The sequence below is a fragment of the Fopius arisanus genome, unplaced genomic scaffold (assembly GCF_000806365.1).
Source record: "Fopius arisanus strain USDA-PBARC FA_bdor unplaced genomic scaffold, ASM80636v1 scaffold00019, whole genome shotgun sequence".
NCBI lineage: Eukaryota > Metazoa > Arthropoda > Insecta > Hymenoptera > Braconidae > Fopius > Fopius arisanus.
The window spans coordinates 1,522,197-1,536,220 of NW_011887758.1; the positions used below are offsets into that span (position 1 = coordinate 1,522,197).

The 14,024-nt window shown below is 37.1% G+C and overlaps 1 protein-coding gene across 1 annotated transcript; it reads left to right on the forward strand.

Moving 5' to 3' along the window:
• The first annotated feature begins 1,200 nt into the window (after window positions 1-1,200).
• On the forward strand, window positions 1,201-9,506 carry LOC105264218 (fez family zinc finger protein 2-like). The gene is made up of 3 exons (XM_011300951.1): window positions 1,201-1,218; window positions 8,089-8,591; window positions 8,796-9,506. Exons 2-3 carry the CDS (start codon window positions 8,106-8,108, stop codon window positions 9,504-9,506), a joined length of 1,197 nt encoding a protein of 398 aa, XP_011299253.1. The 5' UTR covers window positions 1,201-1,218; window positions 8,089-8,105.
• Window positions 9,507-14,024: the final 4,518 nt, after the last annotated feature.

Here is a 14,024-nt window from a genome sequence, read left to right on the forward strand (position 1 = left end):
CCCCCCCCAAACAAATCTGTCACTAACCCTACATTACACTCCGACTGTGTCATTTCAATCCTTTTAAACAACTACCAAATCGGTTTTGTTTTTATTCATCTTTTCTATCGATTGAGCCAATCCCCTCTTTAATTCAAATAACATTATTAATTACTATGTTATTAAAGTTATTGGAAATTCATCGAAATACAAGAGTTTTCAATATGAAGAAAAAATTCTTTCATACAAACTCAATGGATTATTTTGTTATCCGATGTCTATCAATAATCACTTGATCTAAATTGAATTGTGAAAGCGAGCTCTCACAATTCTGCTTGTTATAAGAATATACTGTAAATTTTATATTTTTTTTGTTTGGTTGAGCTTTATGAGCGCAGTGGTTTGAGAAGCGTGGGGTGGTGTAGCACCGAGGAAAATGTGCTCTATGTGCGAGAGGGCGTGTTCGTGGGCGCACGTATGCCTCGAGTCACGCCCCCTTGGCGGCAATCGTCTGGAGGGGGGGTACATTTATACCCCACTATCCATCCAAGCCTGACCGGATTGTGTTGTTCCCCATTCTGCTCTCTCTGCTCCCCTTTTTCTCTTCCTCCTAGTCGCTCTTTGAGCTAAACCTTCAACTAGGACATACGCATTTTTACCGGACAAATATCATATCATAAAACCCACACGATAACGTAATTTATCAAGTTAATCATGAAATCATTGAGGATATCAACAGTGACAAGCATTCATTGAGAATAATCTTTCAAACTTGCATATTTCAACATTTATACACCTCAATATAAAGAATGTTCTTTAAAATAATTAACAATTAAAAAAATGTGAGCGACGGAAGCATAGCATCTGTGAAGATTGAACTTTCGCAGCAATAATAAGTTGTAATGCAATATTGATATTGATATACTGATATTATATTATATTGTTTTGTTGTTGAAAAAAAAACTGTGTAATTTTAACGATTGATGGCCTCGGAAGGGGCTCTAATGGAAGCATTATGATATAAAATTTCGTTTAAATCAACGTACTCTAAAGTATACTTGACGCGATTAGTGATGATATTATATTGAAATAATCAAAGTTGGAAAACGATCATGTGCCGACATTTCTACGTTTGGGAACGCTATTAATAATATTTATCACAATAATGACAATATTTCGTGAGTGTATTGTGACGAGTTTTAACATACAAGTATTCTGGAACAAATATTTTCAATTTTGGTAAGTATATTTAATGATTATGTTAATTTGTGTGGGGCTGTAGAGAAGATGTTTTTTCAATCACATATGAAACGTATAATTCGAGTAGAAAACCAATCGAAATATGAATGTTCAGTAACACAGAACGAAATTTTCAAGTTCTTTATTAATTTAAGTTGATGAAAAATATTGTTAACTATCGGTAAACATGTCTGAACCCCTCTCATATATATACCCTTATTCATCTTGTCCAAGTGAAGTACTTGAGAAAAAACTCCCAACCACCTCACAATTTAAAACACACGCTCCCTATATATATATATATATATATATAGGTATATAGCTTTTGTTCTTCTCTTTAAATACATTATTTAACACATCGTGCGGATATGTATTGACCACTTTGAAGGAAAAATTGCCAAGTGTTTGAAATAATAGAGGCCCATTTTGTTTTTTCTTCCTCCCTTTTATTCATGCATTGAAAAGTTCAATGAGCTCTTGTGCATTTCAAAATGTTTGCTAAATATTGAAAGAGAAAGATTAATCACCATGCTCTCCTGTATAGCGCACTCTTATATTTCAAATTAATTTTTAAAATTAACATGAGAATTTATGAAGAACACATATACATAAAGTGGCTATTTCCAGCCATAAATAGTTGGCGTATGAGTTAACAACATTTGTTGTTTATATTGGTGAACAATTTAAATAAAGACTGTCTAGAAAAATATAAGCAGTATACGCATAGTGGGTTTATTCATCAGGGTTTAGCGAGCGACAGTGGGTGTATGCACTGGTGGCTAATTTGTAGGCGCAGATATACGATAGCAGGCAAACGGCAGTCGTCGGGGCGAGTCCGTGCCAACTAATTTGTTTGTCATAAGTTTATCGTTATTTATGACCTGACCCTTGTATAGTACTCATGCGCCTTCACGCCTTTCTGCGTATCATCATCGATCTCAATTTCTCTATTTCCACTACACATTTCCGAATCTATCAATACAAACAGATTAAATAGAATAATACTTAATGTTTTTCATCGTTATATCACTGGAAAAAAAAAAAAAAAGCTAGACAAATGAAATGACAAATGACAATCAAATCTTATGGCAATTGAGCTAGCAAGTGTGCAGAAAATATATTGCCAATCAACTGACTGACTGACCCAGTAGATAGCCCAGGGGTATATGCATAGATACGTGTATGTGAGGTATATCGTATCCGGTAAGGAAAGATTTTAAATGATAACGAGAAATACGAAAGCTGCGCGAGGCAAGTTCACAGAGTATAGGTATAAGGTTGTATATACACGTCGGATAAATTAAGTGGCCTGACGCACCGGTGAATCCAACATAATGTATAACTCAACGACGGACAAAGGCAGGTGCGTTTGAATAACAAACGTATATTTTATACATATAGTATAACTTTCAAAACATTTACACTCGTCGTAAAAGATTATCTCAAGCACTATATGTTTATTCCTCTACATATACGCATTCTGGAAGAATAAAAATATTTAGTCACTTTTCAGAATAATTTTTATTCCAGGTTGGACAAAAAAGTTATATGGCATGGTGTTTATACACCTTGTGGTATAAATTAAAAATGTTTTCATTATTGCGACACGTGGATCCGAAATCTCGTTATATCCATTTCCTGGTAGCTATCACTTTCACGTGAGAACGAAAGCCTCTCATTTCCCTATAACTATATAAAATAACAATCAAACACACGATATGAGACATTAAAAATAGATAATGATAGATTGAATGCGATACTTGTGTAAAATGGAGAAAATTTTGCGTGGGAAATACAACTTCCATGTCTCACATTAAGGAAAAAATCAAACCCGGAAGTGCATGCATTCATTTATGTTTCATAAATTGAATGGCAGGGATGAAATGTCGGAGGGCTTCTTTTTTATGCATGGGGTGGTGAGGAATATGGAGTAGATATTGTCCAATGGGGGTAAACAGTCCGTGAAATTACCTTTTAAATATTAGATTATGATTAAATGTGTACTTAGCCTGGCAAGCCCTAAATGTTCTCAGCGGTGATCGCTTATATATAGTCTGGGGGAGATGGATATATACGTTGTGTGGACAGAAATGAGATGGCTCATGAAGGCTCGTTGGATAGAGAGATGATGCAAAACTCTCAACTCAACTCTCCTTTTTTACACCCTCATTTTTGTCAAAACCTTTTTCCACTGCTCCTTATCTCTCTCTAGTAAAAGTTGGTGATCTTAATCGTTCCATGCAACATCAGATAACATTGAAACCCTCTAGAAGGAAAATCACACTTTTCAAAATTATATATTGAATATTTTTACATATTCAGGTTTGCTTGGTGATCTCAATAACATTGATCGACATATACCATTTCCAACTCGAATGCCAACTAATTCCGATTGCTAACGCGTATGATTAAACGAAATGGAACGTAAAACCCAGTTGACATTATTGAGTGCCTATACCACAATACACAGCCCAATAATACACACCATTCCCCCCATTTCACCCCCATAAAGTAATCCCTCAATGGAAAACTCCAACCTCTTTCTTTGCCAGCTGGTATATATCCCCTTATGGCTTAATCGAGAATCGATGTCGATGATTTCGTCTTAAATAAACTCGTCACCTATCACCCCAGCAGCTTCACAGATTATTAGTAAGCTCTTTCACATACTCTCTGATTGAATTTTATTCTTCACTATATATATATATACCTTCTCAATCGAACTCATCAGTAGGCATATCACTCATACATCTATCTATTGTCCATCATTCAAATAAAACTTAATTTTTCAATAATTATGAGAAGAAAAAAAAAGTATTTTTTTTTGGACATCAACAACTTGCCTCAATAATATATTAGGGAGAACATTCCAAGTCGCGTCTCGGCAAAAGTCAACTTCTGGCTTGGACGTTTCAATGCCAACTTTCAAGAAACCCCCTGAAGCGTCTTTATTCTAGCTATTGGAAGCCATCATAGCTTGAGGGGTGCTTTTCATGAGCATATTAGATGAAAATTCCCAATGATGATGTGAAAATTTCCAACCGCTAAAGTGACAATAAATCTTGGCAAAATCATTCTTTCTTTCACATTTTCTTCTTTCTTTCGATAAAAACAAACACTCTTTTTTCAAATTATCTGGAAGTATTTCTTTGTTTTGATCTATTGTTGAACGCTTTGATAAAGGAAGTACAGCCAGCTGCTCACCAATTACATTTGAATAATGCCCCCTCTAGCTCAACCGAACGGAAGTCTACATGCCATACATCCAAAAAAAGCAAAAAGTAAAGTAAACCAATTCTTTAACTCAACGAAATGCCATACACAGATTATATTTCATTTGATATAAAATAGTAATTGGCATTTATTCATTGAAAAATTTTTAAAAATTGTAATAATGCCAGTAATTATTTTCATATGACTTTAAAATATGAATTAATTCGCGATGTGATTTCTCATGTATACGTAACGCTCATAAATGTTGGTTCGTGTGCCGGTGGAACAAAAACGAAATTCGACAAAAAATCCCTATAGTTTTGTAAGTAGAATAAAGGCAACGGCGGGCACGCGTGCTCTCGACCTAAGCGTCAGCCTCCTTCTTTATATTTTCCTCCCTCAGCATTCACCCGTTGATTCTTCTCGCCGAAAGACTTCCTACCTTTTCTTATTGCTCCCCCGTCCTTTCTTATATATCGGATACCATGCAAATGGCACACCAAACTTCCGGTATCAAATTCTCAAACTCCCATGGTTTTCATCCTTTTTTGTACAAAAATAATCATTATTATAATAACTCGAGTCGGTTGATGGATATAGGTCTAGCAGAGCCCTAAATTTGGCCAAGCGGAAGTGTCAATTGTACCAGTATGTATATACAAGCACGTGTGCATGCAATACCAAACACTGCACCCATCGACTTCTCTTATCAAAACTATTATTTACTCAAATTACAATCGTTCATTTGCCTATATATAAGATTAACGTCTAATTCTTCTCCGACTAATTCTTCAATTGTTTTCACACTATTTATCCTACCCTGTGTTCAACGCTCAGAGGGTGTTATTGTTAAATACTACATTGTTATTCCAATGCTATGTGTGTGCTATATAGGAGAAGTGAGTGAGGCATCTCAGGTTACACTCATATTCTGCATGTTCTATTCTGAAGTATAAATTCTCGATAGTATAAATTTCAATAAAATTTTAAGGCTATTAGTAGCCTCCTGACGTTATTATCAAGTCAATTTAAAGGGAGGAGCAAATATAAGAAGGGATCAAGATGTTCGAAGTGACGTATGAGATGCTCAGTGTCTCTGGTTGTTGATCTCGACCCTCTCTTCGTCATTGTTCCATCCCTGACGGGCTATAGAGCTCTTTCGTCGTCAACTGGCGCGCGAAACCGTTGACGTATAATTAGCATTTGGGACTTGAGGGTTAGAATATGGCACGAGAAAAGCTCCGACTGAGGATGACAGCTAACACAATACCACTGCTATATCACCCCTCTCCTCGTTGCTCTTAGACCAACCAACACCCAGTAATATACACGTTCGTACATCCATTAAACCTCCTTCCTCATTCAGCTGTCTTACAAATTTTCATAACATCAACAATTGTCACAACTCAGAGCGATCCATCGATGATCACAAGAATTAAAGATTAGAATTGTATAAGTTGGATATATTTTTTTTTTTTTCATTTTTTTTATCTCGCTAATAATGGCATTGTTATTATCAATTGTTGAATCTTTCCAGTTATTGCAATATGGCGTGCAGAAGATAATGTATAACTTTTGGTATATATCGCTGACAAAAGTACTGACTTACGAAATCAATGTCGACAGGATATGAAAAGAATTTTCAATAGGAGTAGGAGAAAGCAAGTGTATTATATATAATATTCACCAGAAATAAGATGGATGTTCTCTTTCAATGGTCCGATTCCCTTTCTTTTTCCTCTTTATTGGCTTACTCACGATATCTCTTCAACACTTTTCCATTTAGCAATTTACAAGTTAACAGAATAAAGTGAGTGAGAAGGTTTTGGCAAAAGGAATTATAGAGAGGTGGTGATTGGATTCGACGGACCATTGGTAACTCCATCGGTAAACTTTGTACATTTAGCGTTCCACGCCCTTACCTCTGTTAATTCTCCAATTCCCCATTATACTATATACCTCTCGCTGCAATCCTTATCTTCAATCATCACTTCTACCGCCCCAATTTCATCTATATAACACTCATATCGCATTACAATTTCGAATTTCAATGTTAAATTGAAGCAGGCAAAATGCCCCCTAAAAGCGTACCGCTACATAAAGTGTCTGATTTATAAAATTGAAACAAATTGGTTAAAATTGATCCATAAGGGTCAATTATATATACTGGCGGATTGTGCGATAAACTACTCCCAACCTCCCAATTTTAGTATACGCATTGATAATTTCATACTCTCTTTATGACTATCTATGTTAATATATCTATATCTTATTTATCTTATTTTCTTCTATATTTGGCCACATTTTTTATAACTGCGGTATACCTCCTTCCCCTTTCAATCCCCTGGTACATGGAGACACTATTGTTGGGTGGCATTTAGACGACAGTTGCTGCCCCGCCATCGTGTTATATTCTATAGAGCCACAGGGGCGTTTCAGTGAGCTCCCGAGTTCGTTTCCGTGGCTTGTTTCACTGCGGGAAATCGTCCGTTGCGCAGTTCCCCTTCAGATTGTATCAAACCTAGCACATACACTCGTGAACAATCAAAAGTTACTCCTGGAAAGGGGGCGGAGCTCGGCTCTCCAGTCTATTATTTCTCTTGATTTTTTTTTCCGAAAAAAAATTCTTTTTCTTGGCAAATTTCTAATCAAATAAAAAAAAAAATTTGTTAAGCAGTAATATTTTCTCTAATGCCAGTAGATAAGTATGGCGAGCATGAGGTGGCAGAATGGAAGTAGGTGTATACATGTAGAGGGTGACTTGTCGAGAGCTCCAGGTTCTCCATTCAAATTCAACCGTCATTCCAAGTCCAAACAGAGCGTCGTTTTCAACTAGTGCAAACATTCTCCACTTCCATATAAATTCACCTCCAAAGTCGACCAATCAGAGCTATCTCAATGTAGCAATCCTTATATACAGTTCTGACTGACCACTTGGCATTCCATTCAGTCAGTCTTCTTTGAGCTCAGTGGCATTTGTAAGTTTGGAAAAATAAAGGCACTCTCATAGAAGAGAAAGAAAAATCTATATGCATATAAAAAGAGCTCACTAGGCGACTCACTAGTTTGATTTCACAAAAGCGTGAAGAAAATATTGTATTGTAGTACATTCGATGAGGAACACAGGGATTTTCTTTAGCGAAATTTTATGATTTTATCGTTGATGAAATTAGTGGTACAATGAATGAAAAAGGGAAGAATTTCTGGGCAAGTCGGAGCAAATGTAAATAGAACGTTGGTCGGATCAAGCAGAACCAATAGTGGGCGGTAGCGCGCACGAGGGAGGGTCATACTCTGAGTCAGCCCCTGAGTAAATCCCTTGGAACCTCCTACATCTATTTTCTCCCTCCCTCTCCCCCTAGCGTCCTTTCCATCTCTCACTTCCTCTCTCTCTCTCTCTCTCTCTCTCTCTCTCCCAATCAATTTTGCTCATCTCCAACGTTTGACCCTCACCTCAACACGGCAAATAACCTAATGGTTGCTGATCATAAATAAATAAAGATTATTTAGCTGATTTTCATATTAAATTTGTTTTTCTATAAATAATGAAGCACCCGACAAAGGGAATTAACACACATTCAGTTGTGAATTTTGTTGTTGATTTATATATGATTATAAGACGAAAATATAACCTTGTTTTTACATTTATTTTTGCAGATATTGAAGAATAAAGAATGCAACCCTTGGAGCGATCAAGTAACAGCGCAATGACGACCGATACACTCCCAACAAATCTTCCGCCGCCAGCAGAGGACTCAAGCAGTTCAAGAAGCTCTCCAACATCATGCAGAAATTTATCAACACTCACCTTTTCAATAGCAAAAATAATGGAACCTGATCGACGGTTAACATGTGATATGACCGCTTCCACTGAGACAACCATTCGTCTTCGGCAGCCATCATCAAATATCCAATCACTCTCTTACTCGGCGCACTTGGAATCAGCATTCAAGAAGTACGTACCTACATTAAGACATCAGAGTCTTCTTCAGCACTATCCCCTGCTGTATTACCATCCAAATCCCTTGCTGAGAGTTTTTCCGCCAAGTGGAACAGTCCCAGCGAGTAATAATCCAACGCAAACAGTCGAACATCCATCGACATCTCCATTATCACAAGCACCACAACCACACTCTGCCAATCGATTGGAAGCACCATCAGTATCAGCATCAGCATCAGCATCAGCATCAGCATCAGCATCAGCATCAGCATCTGCATCTGCACCAGCATCAGCATCAGCATCAGCATCAGCATCAGCATCAGTGAGTGAAAAAAAAACATTAACACCAGTGCAATTAGCCCTTTCAATATCATCAAGTGGCGCCCCATCATCTACAAATTCTGCACCCCAAATTGGTCAACAGCTATCAACCAGTAGAGAAATAAATGCAAACAAGCAGAAAACATTTGCTTGCCCCGAGTGCGGTAAGGTATTCAATGCCCACTACAATTTAACGCGTCATATGCCAGTGCACACTGGTGCGCGTCCATTCGTCTGCAAGATATGTGGCAAGGGTTTTCGTCAAGCTAGCACACTCTGCCGTCACAAAATCATTCATACAGCCGAAAAACCACATAAATGTCAAACGTGTGGTAAAGCTTTCAATCGTAGTTCAACATTAAACACTCATACGCGTATCCACGCCAATTACAAGCCATTTGTTTGTGAATTTTGTGGTAAGGGATTTCATCAGAAAGGCAACTACAAGAATCATAAGCTCACCCATAGTGGCGAGAAGGCCTATAAGTGTAATATATGCAATAAAGCTTTTCATCAGATTTACAATCTTACATTTCATATGCATACGCATAATGATAAGAAGCCTTTTTCTTGTAAAATATGTGGCAAGGGTTTTTGTCGAAATTTTGATCTGAAAAAACATATGCGCAAACTCCATGATAGTGGTTCACCAGTGCTGAGTACCTCTAATATTGGAGGAACCAATGGCCAGTCCCTCGTTGATAGCACAACATTCTCTCCAATTCATCACAGTGCAACGAGTCATGCCTTCGTCAGTCCATTTTTACTACCGCCACCCGGATCACATCAGAGTTATCTTACCAAGATGTTGTGACAGACTGAGGGATCTCACTATGTCAATAGAAAGAGTCAGTGCCCACTCTTTCTTGGTGCCATGGCTTACACTAGTGATGTTGAGCATTTGGCCCAGGCATTGAAGTGAGACCAGTCAATTTTCCAATACGATATCAAATCAATTACTTCTATTTTCTCATTACACTTTTTCATTGTATTTCTCCTTTTTCCCTCCCTACTTTCACTCGTTATGCCCCCCCCCCCCTCCTACCACCCTTCCTTAAAAAAAAAAACACACGCAGTATGCAACACCGAAATTCATTTTATTATAATCTTTATTTTTTTTCCCATTTTCCTCGAGGAGGTGCAATTATGACTGATTAAACATTTTCATTGTAAATAAACTTTGTAAATACGATATTTTTAATTGTATAGCAGAAGAAAACTTATGCCGGGAATATACATATGAAAATGAAATAATGCTTTTTTCGAACGAATTTGAAACTATTTCGTATTATGAAAAATTCACTAAAATGTATGGGTGATCGTGAGCGTAATTCGAATGATACAATGAATAACGTACGAATTGGTGTGATAGTAGTTTTTAAGAATACCTAGAATTGATCATCACATGAATCGTGTATAAATATACTTCATAAGAATATGATATATATAGGATGCCATTGAATCATAACTGCAAAAGGAAAGATCCTTTTTTTATTTATTCATATTATTTTTTTTTTGGTTTTTTTTTGTACGATTTCAAATACTCCAATGATTTGTGGAAGAATTTGTGAAGGATATATTTTACAACTGAATTATCATGCATAAAAGGTTAAATTACTTTTTGAGCCATTCAAAGGAGTTAATCACAAATCTTATACATATAAGCTACAAACACTGTACGTCCAAAGAGATGAGACAAAATGATGATTAAATAACAGCAAAATATGCATCTAAAAGAAAAATGTATATGTAGATTAAAAACAGATGGTAGCTACAAAAAAAAAGCATATTACATGTATACGTGTTTCTCATTGTACATAAAAACCTCATCCAAAGCAATAAATTAATGGAGTACAAAAAATATGAGATAATTTATTTCAACAAATGCGACAACCTTATATGCACCTTCAGCCATAGCTATCCATTGACGTAATAACGGCTTTGAATAACTGCGACTATCATCACTGTACGAACCTGTGCCTTTTAATGTGGATGGAAATGATTTATCTTATAGAGATGATGGATACTGAAAGAGAGTATCATCATGAAAAGCAGGGCATCAGCGCCGTGCAAGAATATAACAGAAGTGTCAAGCATCATTGAACATTGGTATATGTAAAGATGGGATCTTTGCGTTTAAGCTAATAGAGGGTGGTGTATATAGAAACGTGTACTGATAGGAGTTGATAGTGAAGGACAAGAGAGAAGGAGGGAGAATGGCATACGGTGCCGACGTGCTTTCGTAGTGATGATTCGCACAGATACACTCCGATACTCGATATATCTAGGGTAGGTATCTGTCCTCCATCCATTAAATCCGATCTCTCACCCAGACTATCGCACTCAGTGCCTCCCTCTTTACCCAGCCCGTCCTCTTTTTAGATACCCTCTCCGATCTCCGTCCACCACCAACCACCCGTTATCAATCTCACCAATACGCTCGTTATATAAACTCCAGAATGAGATAGGTACTTCAAGCCTTCAAACGCATCAAATATACATCTATATAGACGCATACTCGCATCTATTCACCGTGAAAAATTAATTTTCCAAGCCCATTTCCAACCTCCATATTTATATATATAAACTATTGAGGTAAATTACCCAAATTTTATTCAATATAAATGTACATTGTACAATTTTTTAAGCTCTATTATGGGTTTGTATACGAATAGTATATCTTGTACGCGTATACTGAAAGCATGGATCCAAAACGTCCAGAAAATCAGCGGGGGTTGTATACAAACAAGTTATTAAGCGTCGTTTAATGAAAATCACTGAGGGTATACTGTGGGTAGGAGGATTATTGACACCTGGACGTCGACTCACGCTGGGCTTCGAGTTGTTATGTGTCAGTGGCATTTTCCTTGAAACATTTATTCCTCCCGACCCATACCAACGCCAACGCTTATTCAATATTTTTTTTTCCGTTCACTTAATTTAAAATTAAAAAAAAAACATATATATATATATATATTGTAGTACAAATGAGATCCCTACTGTGCTATTTGATATTTGGATGGAGAGAAAGAGAGAGAGAGAGAGAGAGAGAGATATTAGGTATCGTTGATACTCTATATCAATGGTTTCCCTTATTATTAGTGCCAGTATGATTGGTTAAAACCCGTGAATAATGAGAGAACTGCAGGTTATTATGCTCCAGAACCCTTCAGGTTTTGCCAAAAGAGCTTTATAGAACACGGTTCAACACCTCTTCATTACCCTCTTGAGCCCTACCGCACATACACACCATCCGCCCGCACGCCCACGTTTCAACTGCGTTTTGGTCGCTTCCTCGATTACACTGTCATTGTGGGTTATTACAATCTCCCCCCGAACCCCATATTGTGTATAGATTCACCCCTCCTCCTCCCTCCATTCTCTCTCGTCTTTCTTCACCCTATTAAATTCCTCTCAATCGAATGAATTGATCCGTCAAATTTTTTAAAAGTTCACTCTATTGTTATGTTGAAGTTAGTGCAATTATTGAATTTCTTTTGGTGGGAAAAAAATTTTAATGAGACATCAGAGGTGTCCAAACATAGAAAACCGGGTACAGTCGGGTGACCATGATGGCAGCTCAAGAGACAGGATCGCCAGCTCACAGTCTCCATTGAAAATCCCCTGGTATTACGGCAGAGGGTTTTTTTTTTTTTTTTCCAACAAAGTGTCAAAGAAGGGGATATAAAGTCTGTTCTTGGTGCAAGGGGGCATACATTTTCGAATCTGTTTAATCTTGGTCCGCGGCGCATAAGTGAAAGCTATCTCCGTTGAATGTGAATTCAAACAAAGGTACAAACAAACCCGGGAGTCAAAGTTTCCACCGTAGTCTGGGTGTTAGAGTGGGCATACTCTGATTTCTCAGTGTGGAAAGTGGTGTAGTAGAGAGTGAGAAAAGAGACACCCGCAGCAAGTGTAAAAGTTGAGAGCTTTTGATGCGATGCCGACATTGCCGCACTGACTCGCTGAATATGTTGGAGCACAGAGCTTTTAATCCTGTCGACACTTGAAGTGTTTATCACTACACAATACTTGGACTATTTATTTTTATATTTCTAAAAAATTTCATTCTATTTTTCCATTGAATATCGAAATTCTCTGACGCCTCACGCCATTGTAAATCTACATGTTCTCAAAAATTACAGAGAAGAATAAAAATATGGCAGTGAATGGAGAGGTATAGATCCACTCAATTCGATAATTCGAGCGGACAGCCGGGCATTCATAATATATACGTGTACCCACAATCTTTTTACGCTCAAGTGATTTTTTCTGTAAAAAAAAATGTATGTAAAAAACGGTAGAGATAAAGGAATAGTATTTCATTCTTCATTGACAAAAAGAAACAGGAAAAGCAGAATTATTGTCGGAAAATTAGAGGCAAGTTAGTAAGTTAGTTTTGTAAAAATAAAATACGTGTAAAGGTACTCATAAGAGGCCTAATAGCGTTTGTGAAATGTTCAAGTTGAAAGGATGCCGACCAAGAGCCGGCTGCTCGGGATTACAGGGAGAAACGATCTGTAAAAAGGCACAACAATGAGACGTCCGGTGATAGAAAACGACGTGAGCGACACTATTGAGCGAAACGCTCGTTTTTCCTGTTTTTTTTTTTCCTTTTGAAAAAGCACTGTGTTACACTTTTCAGATTATTACAAAAGTGGTGTAAGGATCATTTCACTAATTCGCTTAACAACTAAATATCATTATTTTTCACTTACTAACAGTACATAGTTCATGCAGTGATGCAAAAAAATTCAAATTATATTGAGATTATCATTATATGATGCATTACTTTTTTTTTCTTCTCATTGAAAGGGAAATAAATGATGACCGGTGGGCATGTAAAGCACGTGAGCAAGGGTAAAACAAATGAATGAAGAAATTGATGTGATTTTTAAGGAGATGAAACCGAATTTTTTAGAGTGGGGTGAGAACATGCCGGGAAATTCCCAGTGTCACTCTCAGGCACCACTAAATACCGATCGACACGCGGAGCGTTAGGTTTCCCCTTTGAAAGCAGGGCTTATAACCGATGCCATTAAATTAAATCGGCCCCCAACACTTGTCAGCAGCCCATCGTTTGGCCTGTTTTCTACCACAGTTATAAGACATAACTTGGTTCTTAATGTCATTTCAATGAAACCTCTTGTACAGCCTCTTTGATATGTTTCCCTTGATTTTCTTACTCATGATAAATATCAAATAAAATGCAATGAATGGGAAAAAAACCATGGATGGTCCGTAATATGAATAATAATAATAATAGTAATAATAATAATACTGGATATGTGGGTGGACAGGTTAAATGTGGAGAGATAAAATAAAGGGGCAG